The sequence below is a fragment of the Lactuca saligna genome, chromosome 8, assembly GCF_052625555.1.
Source record: "Lactuca saligna cultivar CGN05327 chromosome 8, ASM5262555v1, whole genome shotgun sequence".
Taxonomy (NCBI): Eukaryota; Viridiplantae; Streptophyta; class Magnoliopsida; order Asterales; family Asteraceae; genus Lactuca; species Lactuca saligna.
The window spans coordinates 276679693-276690517 of NC_136424.1; the positions used below are offsets into that span (position 1 = coordinate 276679693).

Sequence of the window (10825 nt, forward strand, 5' to 3'; positions counted from 1 at the left end):
TCCATTATCTAAAAACCATATTCATTTTTTTAAATCCAAGTAACTAACTTTCTCATGATTTAAATTATTTTCCATAGAGGAATCCTTGGTATAAAAAAAGGTTACACATAATTTAAATGTGTATAATTTAGAGTTTTAACTAATTAGCTCACGACTTCAAAGGTAATCACATAAAGAACAAGTCAGCTGTAATGACCGAAAAAACTGAAATATAAGAATTTTTTGGAAATTTGCCCTTTATTATTTATATATTAACGATATATATAAGACAAAAGATGAGAGGATTTGGTGGTTTCAATCCAACCCATAAATCGTTTAGTAACAAGTGTATCATGATATTTTTATTGAATTTTATGGCATCTTATTTTTATAAATAATAAACCATGGTATAAATTGGTTTGTCTAACTTCTTGTATTGACCCCACTTGGAATCGGGTGGTTCTATACTCCTACGGCTGAGAAGTGAAAACAATGGCCGGCCCAATTTACACAACCACTATTCCACTAAACGACCCTACAATGATCACGCGTTACTATGTGCCACGTGGCATTTAAGGAATATTTTTTTTTTCATAAAAAAATTTATGTGGTTTTGATTAATAGAATATGTTTTTTCTGGTGAACGGTCAAAGTAATTTTAATGGGCACGCATGTATTGACCAGAAAAATATGAGTTCGTTATTTTAAAGTGCAATTATTTTATATATTGTTTGTTACATTAAACGAAAAATAAATTGTAACTATAAATGGTATTTATTAAGTTTGATTGGTTTTGTGTAATTGTCAAATAAATCACGTTTAGTTTTACGATGTAGCTTTTTTGCCTAAACAAACTACAACATCTAATTTTGATTTGTCCTTGATAAATGTCACAAATTTTGTTTCAAGTTATTATTCTTATTTATTTTTTACTCATTGACGATCTTTTAAATCAGTGACTTTAAAGTTGATCCACATGCTTTCTTACTTGTTTTCTTCTAAAAAATGTGGGACAATTAATTTTTTTTTTTTCCTCATTAAGTTATCGATCAAATAACATTATCCATTTTCTTTAAACGAAATACCTTGATATTTTCCCGCGAGAGAGCGAAGGGGATGGGAGGTTGCGTGTCTAGGCCGGAGAATTGCGTCGGAGGTGGAATAAAGTCGTCGAAGGTGAAGGTGAAGCTGAAGCTGAGACGGCGGAGGAAAGCTCTGAAACGCCGTGTATCGTCTCGTTTGTATGATCAATCCAAGGCACCTCCCTCCGGCGACCCTCCAAATTCCCACGGTTTCTTCTCTTTCTCTCTAAAACTACATTAAAATTTATGTGTTGTGTTCTATAGAGTTCCTAATGCATCGTAATTGAACTAAGCTAATTGGAAGTTTCGAGGATTGTTTATGAATCAAACTATATTGAATTAAACTACACCAGTAATTACTCGTACATGATCTTCAAGGAGTAAATTGAGGAACATGATTACGTATTTAATTAATCTATGAGTTAACTTGTATTTCCATGGTTCTCCAACAGCTTTTTTTTTTGACGGAATTCTCAGATCCAGAAAATCTAAGAAAAGGAGGTCAAATTTATCAACGGGTTGCAATTTTTCATATCGAATATTATTTCTTCTAAGCTATAAGTTTGAACGAATCTACTGCTTACAAACTGAAAATTTCAGTCAGTTTTTTTGATATCGATTCATTCTGAATCACTTCGTGAGTCTGTTGTTGCTTTTTTCATTGCAATTTCAAGTAGTTCGTTACAAATCTTAAAACATCCATTAAAACTAATGAAATTTTCTCTTACGTACCTTGTACATTTTGCAGGGAGCACTGATGATCTCTGGTGTGATTCTGCTTCAATTCTTGAATCTGATTGCAGCGATGAAGATTTCCAGAGTTTTTCCGATGGTGATTTTTAGCAAAAAATTTCTAACAGACATACATTTACTCGCTTTTCTTTTTCTTCATCTCTCGAATCCTGAATCCAAATGTTCATACATTCTCTGTTTCCAGATGGCTCAGAAGCTGTCTCATGGCCACATATTGGTTCTCTGAGAGATAGTGAAGCTCATAGAAGTTCAGTGCATCCTGAACAGATGGCATTTCAATCAAGTATAGATGAAAATGCTGGAATGGAGAATGGTATCCCAAAGAAAAAACCTGCATTTAAGTTATCCTTCAAACGAAATGATGAACATACTAATCCCACAATCAGTCAGTTCTTTTACCATTTCACTTGATTTCAACTGGTTTATGTTAGATTTCCTTTGAGCCTCATTTGATAAGCTTCCATATTTCAAACACTGAAATTTAACATAGTTCTTTTTTCTGCATCCAGTTCCTTCAAAGATGCATCATATAATACAACGACCTATAGCTGGTTCACAAGTACCCTTCTGTCCAATAGACAAGAAAATGATTGATTCATGGTCATTTATTGAACCCCAAACTTTTAGAATACGTGGCAAGGACTATCTCAGGTAATCTTTTATAAGTTTATATATATTTAAACATTTGGTCAATTCTGAGAAGACACTTTGTCAATTTTTTGTTATGTTATATCATTTTACAGGGATAGAAAGAAGGAATTTGCTTCTAATTACGCTGCTTATTACCCATTTGGAGTTGATGTGTTTTTATCTCAGAGGAAAATTAATCACATTGCTCAGTTTGTAAAACTCCCTGATGTTGCTTCTTCTACTCGAGATTTTCCATCTATTCTTGTTGTAAATGTTCAGGTATTTTGATGGATATAGAGTAAATTACAAGAATGGTCCCTATGGTTTGGGGTAATTTATGTGCTTTGTCCCTAACTAATTTTTTTAATTCGGAATGTCCCTACTGTTTGCTTTTGTTATGTGTTTGGTCCCTACTGTTTGTTTTTATTACATATTTGGTCCCTATCTTACCTAAAAATACTATTATTTAAATAGAAAAAAATGATGAGGTATGTAAGGTAAGGTGAGGGAGTGTGATTGGGTTTGTGTTTATTTAAATAAATCAAAAAATGAAGGGCAAAACAGTCTTTTTAGGTAAGACAGGGACCAAACGCATAACAAAAACAAACAGTAGGGACCTTCCGAGTTAAAAAAGTAAGTTAGGGACCAAACACGCAAATTACCTTAAACCATAGGGACTATTCGTGTAATTTACTCATGGATATATCATTCGTAATTAAAATATTTTAATTTTTGACAAAATATATATTAATCATTTTGTTTCTACAATGGCTTTGCAGATTCCATTGTATCCTGCTGCTCTTTTTGGAGGTGAAATTGATGGAGAAGGAATAAGTTTCGTGTTGTATTTTAAACTTTCTGATTGTTACTCAAAGGAATTATCTTCACAATTTCAAGATAACATGAGAGTAAGTAGTAACCCTTTGATATGCATTTTTGTATTCATAATTTCATCATTATTTTATGTCAAATTATATTTATTTTGTTACAGAGGATACTTGATGATGAAGTAGAAGAAGTGAAAGGTTTTCGTGTAGATACAGCTGTAGCATGTAGAGAAAGGATAAAGATATTGGGACGTGTTGTAAATATCGATGATCTTCAGTTGAATGCCCCACAAAGGAAACTTATGCATGCTTACAATGGAAAACCTGTTCTTTCACGTCCTCAACATGATTTCTATCAAGTAATTTTTTATTTTTTTAGATTTTTTACGACACAATTGTTTTTATGTCATAAACAATCTACAGGGAGAAAATTATTTGGAGATCGATTTGGATATGCATAGATTTAGTTACATCTCTAGGAAAGGGTTTGGTGCATTTCAGGATCGACTCAAGGATTGCATTCTCGATTTTGGCATCACAATTCAGGCAAGTTACATGTTTATTAAAAAAAAAAAAAGTAGATAATTGTTTTAATAGAAATGTGAAGATTTTGAAGGATAAATTTTGTTTTTACTGTTGTAATGTAGGGTAATAAAACAGAGGAGTTACCAGAGGAACTGTTGTGTTGTGTGAGGTTAAATTGTATTGATTACATGAAGTATCACATTCTGAGTTTAGATCACGTCTCATCATGACGGAATAATCACGACGCTATCTGAACATTATACAAGTGGGAATTGAAATTCAAAATTTATTTATTTATTTTTGTTTCCATGAAAGTTCCAATTTCGTTTTTTAAACCAGTCAGTTATACATTTTACTCACTACATTTTTAAAATATTGTTAAACTTTTTGAAACGTTGGAAGAAATGATTATAATTATGTATCTCTATAGTTTCTCAAAGCTCTTTCTTGGAAAGTATAAATCTATTCCTTTACACAATGGATGTAGAAGTTAATCAATCATAAATGTAATTCTTCATCAGCTGTTTGGATTGATTGGCAAAAGGACACCCTTTCCTTGCTTTAACCATCCAGTTCTAGCCCCATTAAACCACCTACCACAACAAGTCACACAAGAAAAGTAATAAACAAAATCAATTATCATTTGACTTCACAAATCATTATATTTTCAGCTTCCAATTTTTAAACAAATAGCTTTTTAGAGAAAAATGTAATTGTAATTTGATACCAATTGTTTGTGAGGAGGACACTGTAATTGTTACTCCTCAATTGAAGGCAGAGTTCCATCTGACGTGTCAACTGTGGGACTAGTAGCCTCTTCATTTTCCGGTGTTGCATTTCCAGTCAACTTTTTAATCGCAGTTTGAGCATGATTAGTAAACCATTCATCCTCGGGAACCATACTGGTCAAATCCAAAAAACAAATCTTTTAATCCTTAAAAAAATGTAAAAGAAAAGGAAAAAAAAAAAAAAAGGAAAGTAACCTGTCGGGATCTCCACCAGCAGCAACAATCGATCCTAATGCTCTTGAGATTATATTCTTGATAACTTGATGCAAGTTTCTTGATAAGTATCGGCCTTCCGAGGCAAAATGGATAACAAACTGCAAGTCTAGATAAAACTGTCGAAGTCCAAAAGGGCCTAATGGCTTTGGGCCATGTTCGATTTCTTCCCAAAAACTTTGTTCATCGGAAAGCCATAGAATTACTGTTTCCGTCAGTCTGATTAAAAGAAGAGTGGAAAATCTTTCTCTTCCCACAAACATGTCCGATGCTAAGCGTGCGAAACTACACAGTTTAGCAAACAGTTCCTGAAAAAACAACCAAGAAACTGTATTACTGCTAACGCCATATGAACATATAGGGTCACAATTAGTACTATGTGGTAAATGTTGCAACCTTCATTCTTATAAAATGGACAAAATTGCAAGAATGGTCCCTGTGATATGTCCAAAATTGGTACTTTGGGCCAAACAGGTTTGGACTAGCATCAATAGTCCGGAAGTTTTCATTTTGCTGCGGTTTTGGTCCAAAACAGTTTAAAAAATCTAAAAATGACAGATTTGCCCTTTTCCATTTGTTTTTTGCTTTTCTTTTTGTTATTTAATTATTTTCTAACTAAAAAAATAAAAATAAATAAAAGAAATCTCTCTCTCTCTCTCTCTCTCTCTCTCTCTCTCTCGTATATGAACGCCCTCGTTTTTCCGGCAAATATAAACAACACCACCACCACCGGAAAATCCTTTGAAAACCTTCGCATTTCCGGCGAATATAAACAACAACACCACCGCTAAGGTTATCGACTTCATCTGTAAACTCGAGCCATAAACGACTTTGTCTGAAACGACTTCATCTCCTACACCATCTTCATCTGATTCCTTCTCCGACGAGTCTCAATTCCTCAGATCCGACGACTAGTAAGGGTTTTTCTGCCATCCTCTTCTTCTTCGCCGAAAACACCTCTTCTCAGTCGTCAGATCTGGATGTTATAGCAAACCCTAACGCCACCGTCTGTCATAGCTAACCCTAGCGTCGTTTTTCGTGTCTCTCTCCCTCTTATAGGTTTGTTTTCCGTTTTTCGTCTGTGTCTCTTCGTTTCACTCATACTCCGATGACGACACTAGGTTCAGGTTTGTGGTTTCTCTCCCACAGGTTGGAGACGAAGTGTATCTCTCTCCTTCGGCACCACCAACTGGTAATGACTTGTGGTTTGTGGCACCACAATCGACATACACCACCATTTCAGATCCGGCAAGTTAGATGACATTCCACTTCAGATCTTTGAATCGATTTTGGGTTTTGATTTGTGGGTGTTAAGTATGTGTAAGTGTTAAATGGATAGATGTTTGTTTTGATTTGGCTAGTGGTAAGCAAGAAACGAGAGAGAGAGAGAGAGAGAGAGAGAGATTTTATTTTATTTTATTTATTTTTATTTTTTCAGTTAAAAAATAATTAAATAACAAAAAGAAATGCAAAAAACAAATGGAAAATGGTAAATCCGTCATTTTTATATTTTTTAAACTGTTTTGGACCAAAACCGCAGCAAAATGAAAACTTACGGACTATTAATGCTAGTCCAAACTTGTTTGGCCCAAAGTAGCAATTTTGAACATACCACAGGGACTATTCTTGCAATTTTGTCTATAAAATGTTATAAAATCTGTCACACAAGGTGACACTATTTTGTCTTGCATGGATCATGTGGGCCATGGCAAGAATGTTTACCAAGATGGTGACAATGGAGAAACATAATTGATGATTATATTAAGAGTAAATTACACGAATGGTCCCTATAGCTTGGGATAATTTGCACGTTTGGTTCCTAACTTATTTTTTTTAACTCGGAATGTCTCTATAGTTTGTTTTTGTTGCGTGTTTGGTCTCTGTCTTACCTAAAAGGACTATTTTACCTTTGATTTTTTAATTTATTTAAATAAAGTGTGGTAAGACATGGAACAAACGTGCAACAAAACCAAATAGTACGGATCTTCCGAGTTAAAGAATAAGTTAGTGACCAAACGTGCAAATTACCCTAAACCATAGGGACCATTCATGTAATTTACTCTTATATTAAAACTAATAAATTCATATTTGTTTACCTGAAATATCGGAGATGGAAACCATTCTGGCTCTTCTGAATTCTCATCCATAATGAAATACATAGGCGCATTAAGACGAGCACCTCCGTCTTCTGAAAAAATAAGATCAAGGGCATGTTTCCTACAAAAGCTATCTCTCAACTGATCAACATATCTCTGAAGTCGTTTCTTCAATTCTCTTGTTTCTGGAGTTCTTAATTGTTTGTCTGAGTTTCTCCTTGGGGTATCAGTGGGAAGACATTGTTGTAAAGGCATTAGCTTCAATGCTGCTCGTGGGAGTAACTCTTCTGCTAAGAATAGTGCATTAGCTAGCAAGGCTATCTGTTGGGTATCGTTCTCTGCTGTATTCACAATTCTACCCTCTAAATTCTCAGTCTCTGATGAACCAGGCAATGCATTTACTAGCATCGTAATGTATGAACTGAAAACTTGATGTAAACCTTCTTTTGCTTGATTGGAGAATGTTGATGATCTCAGGAGTCCAATATCCTCGCACATTTCCTGGTATTCAATGCAAATAATAGGATTTACATGTAATAAGTAAATTAAAATGGTTGAGATTGACTGAAATAAAAGAAATCAAAGCATGTGAGTAACTTTTTTGAGATTTTGGGTGTAATTGGGGTTTTTTTTTAGTAGAGCTGGCATGGGTTGAGTTGGGTTGACCCGTGGATTAAAATTTCCAACCCAGAACAACTACATAATTTGGTGGGACCTATTTATTTCGTTTCCCAACCAACATGTTAGAAATCGAGTTATACCATTTAAAGTTCACATAAAATGATCATATAAAAAAAAGATTAAGCTAGATAAAAAACAATAAAATTTGTTCAAAGTTTAAAAAGAAGTTCAACTAAAACTTAATTGTTAAAATATCATTCTAAATTTTCAAGACTTAAAGGTTCTGTTTTTGTGTCATTTTAAGTTATTAGATGAAATAAAATATAAATGAAAAGAATATATCTTTAAACGGGTTGCCAGATTGACAACAGGCCATAAATTTCAACCCAAACTCGACTGATTTAATTAAACGGTTGAAAATTTCAGCACAACCAACCCACTAATTTTGTTTTGATTTTTTTTACTAGCTCTAGAGTTGAATGATTTGTTTATATGATTGTAACAATTTGTTATATATACTTGCGTTGACATTCAGTTTTGTTTAGAATAAATTAAGCGAATGATCCCTATGGTTTAGGGTAATTTACGCATCTTGTCTCTAACTTATTTTTTTAACTCGAAATATCCATAAGTTTGTTACGCATTTGGTCTTTTTCTTACCTAAAAACACTATTTTGTTCTTGATTTTTTAATTTATTTAAATAAACATACCCTAACCCCACCCTTCACCTTACCTTACTTACCTCACAATTTTTTTCTATTTAAATAATAGGTTTTTTTAGTTAAGACAATGATCAAACGCGCAATAAAAACAAATAGTAGGGACCAAACGCGTAACAAAAACAAACAATAAAAACCTTTCGAGTTAAAAAATAAGTTAGGGACCAAACGGACAAAGTACCCTAAACCATAGATACCATTTGTGTAACTTACTCTTTAGTTTAATAGGTTGTCTTTGAGAAACAAAACCAACCTGAACCATAAGATTAAACCTATGCGCGCTACTTGAAAGCTTCGGTTGAGACACAATCGAACTGCCAAGAGTAGGCGGAGTACCCAAAGAGCGCGTGCCAATTGGCGGATAACTTAGGGACCAATCATCCGCAGCCGCAATAGCAGCAGTACTCGTCTCAATTCTTTTCAAATTAGCATTCAAAGCTTTGTCAACACACGGTCTAAAATGTCTCAAAAGAACAGGCGCAAGTGCCAACCCTCGAGCTTCCAACAAATAACAATGTCCCATTGAAATCTGAACACATTCAGCCACTGTCCTTAACCCCCCCGAAGCCGAAGGTGAAGCAATCACATGCCTCTTCATTAAATTCGCGAAAGTATTCGTTTGCTTCACAGACCATGTCACCAATTCAGACGTGTACAACGGTTGATCACCAAATATCGCCAATGAATCGCTTGATGCTTGAGCTATGATTGAAAACACAAGTTGCGAAAGGGCAGCAGTGTAAGCCACTCCATAAGTTGAACCCGAGGTTTGAAGACCTTGAATTTTGGATTGTAGCTTTTGGTGGTGTGAGTTGAGAAGAAGCGTATGTGCACGTGGGCCATCGCCGATTTTTTTTATTATTTCAACCGATGATCGGAGTTCCTTGCCGCTAGAAGAAGGTTGACACGCTGACTCGGCGAGTCGATCGGCTAGTTTTTGTCGTTGTTCGGTTATAGTAGATTGTAATGACGCGAGCATGATGGGTGTCATTGAGTCGTTTGATTTTTCTTCTTTTGCTACTCGTTCGCCTTCATCAAGGGCAGCTAAAGCTTCGTCTACTCGTCTTTCTGCTAGCAAAATGTTTAGGGTGTCTATGTATTGTGATAACCAAAGTTCCATTTTTGTGGGTTCTCTATGTTCATTGTCAAAACTACCCTTTTTTCTTGAACCCGGACCCGATGACATCGACTCGGTTCGTGTACCTTCGGCTAGAGTATGGATTATGGCTGCACGATTTGATAGAAGATTCCTTAATGCCACTAGTTGCCCTTCGAGATCTGAAATCTCTCTTGATACTCTGTATGTGTGAAAATATGTGTTTGAGTTTAGTGTTATAATTAGAACTCAAAATACTTGTTTGGATTGATATGTTTCTCCTTACCGAATAAAGGAAGGATAATTAGCGTAGACGCTTTTCCTCATTTCTTCTGCTGAAGCCTTCTTTAGATCTAGAAGACAAGTCACCAAGTGCTTTATTTCCTGCCAATCAAACAATTCCACTGTTGTTAATCGATCTTTCTACATTGACATGACTCATTGGTGCATGAAATTAACAATAACACACATTTTAAGCTATTGTAGATCAATTTTTTTTCAAAAGATTTTACATATTTCAAACCTAGCATGTTAATTTGAAAGCGAATTCGTCAAATGAATTTTGCATATAGTAATCATATAAAATGCATTAAAAACTAGAAGATTTTACCTTTTCGCTGGTTGTGCGGCATTTTGCAGATACATAACTTTCCTGATCGAAACCAGAGGATTTGAAGGCTTTAAGCTTGTCACCAAGCGTTACCTCCTGACCAAAATCCAGGTCGCCGGCGTCCGACGACAGTGCTCCTTCCGGTATCGACATTTTTATTTCCTTTTGGATTTTATTCCTTTACTTCTCCGGCCTGATTATTGTGATGAAATTATACAAATGCAAACACACAATATGGCTCCGGCAGGCGGCAGCGCGAGAACTCTAGAGAGAGAGAGAAACGGCGGAGGTGATTGACGGTGGATCTGTACCGGAGATGGTTGTGTATTGTCGAGAAACGGGATTCGTCTGTTATGAGTACGCAACTTTTTTTTCACGTAGGACTCGTTCATTTTTTCAATTACAGTTTGGTTTCTGAACTATTGATAAAGTTTCATTAGTGGACCTAAAGTTTTAATATTCTTGTTAAGTTCGCTATTTATACAATCAAAATCCTTTTAAATGATACTTTATATAATCCAAGGGTGATTCAACTGTTGCCATGGGCGGAGCTACTATATAGCCCGAAGTACCCCGGACTATCTATCAAATTTTCCCGTCAAATATAAATTTAGTGATTTTTTCGAAAATTCATCACAAATCTATTGGTAATCCGTCAGAAATTCGTCACTAACCCATCAACAATTCATCACAAAATCTGATAATTGTAAAATTAGTGTAAATTCATTGGTTTATTGATGGATTTGTGATGGAAACTTTCTTCGTAATTACCGGTAGTGCAACCTCCTAAAATACTTATACAACATAAAAATTTTCTTTCTGGATCCGCCACTAATTGTTGCGAATGAATAATATTGGCGTGGACATCGTGATTCGATCTATTAT

The 10825-nt window shown here is 34.9% G+C and overlaps 2 protein-coding genes across 2 annotated transcripts; one reads left to right on the top strand and one right to left on the bottom strand.

The window, feature by feature from the left end:
* Window positions 1–974: 974 nt before the first annotated feature.
* Window positions 975–4093, top strand: LOC145010923 (uncharacterized). The gene is made up of 9 exons (XM_078969501.1): window positions 975–1270; window positions 1810–1893; window positions 1999–2199; window positions 2324–2465; window positions 2558–2723; window positions 3224–3352; window positions 3436–3630; window positions 3695–3817; window positions 3919–4093. The coding sequence occupies exons 1-9, from the start codon at window positions 1096–1098 to the stop codon at window positions 4024–4026; spliced, it is 1323 nt and encodes a 440-aa protein (XP_078825627.1). The 5' UTR covers window positions 975–1095; the 3' UTR covers window positions 4027–4093.
* Window positions 4094–4218: 125 nt separating this feature from the next.
* Window positions 4219–10321, bottom strand: LOC145010922 (exocyst complex component EXO84A-like). Its single transcript, XM_078969500.1, has 7 exons — window positions 9941–10321; window positions 9617–9714; window positions 8488–9532; window positions 6894–7394; window positions 4780–5105; window positions 4524–4698; window positions 4219–4389 (listed from the first exon to the last, which is right to left on the bottom strand). The coding sequence occupies exons 1-6, from the start codon at window positions 10091–10093 to the stop codon at window positions 4554–4556; spliced, it is 2268 nt and encodes a 755-aa protein (XP_078825626.1). The 5' UTR covers window positions 10094–10321; the 3' UTR covers window positions 4219–4389; window positions 4524–4553.
* Between the last annotated feature and the right edge of the window lie 504 nt (window positions 10322–10825).

Bases quoted from the DNA above. Each gene is read 5' to 3' on its own strand.
- LOC145010923 (XM_078969501.1), top strand. From the start codon at position 1,096: ATGGGAGGTTGCGTGTCTAGGCCGGAGAATTGCGTCGGAGGTGGAATA. The intron at 3,353-3,435 runs GTAAGTAGTAAC...ATTTTGTTACAG, and splicing joins AATTTCAAGATAACATGAGA to AGGATACTTGATGATGAAGT. The intron at 3,818-3,918 runs GCAAGTTACATG...GTTGTAATGTAG, and splicing joins ATTTTGGCATCACAATTCAG to GGTAATAAAACAGAGGAGTT.
- LOC145010922 (XM_078969500.1), bottom strand. From the start codon at position 10,093: ATGTCGATACCGGAAGGAGCACTGTCGTCGGACGCCGGCGACCTGGAT. The intron at 9,533-9,616 runs GTAAGGAGAAAC...TCACACATACAG, and splicing joins AATTATCCTTCCTTTATTCG to AGTATCAAGAGAGATTTCAG. The intron at 7,395-8,487 runs GTTGGTTTTGTT...ATTGAATACCAG, and splicing joins GGTTTAATCTTATGGTTCAG to GAAATGTGCGAGGATATTGG.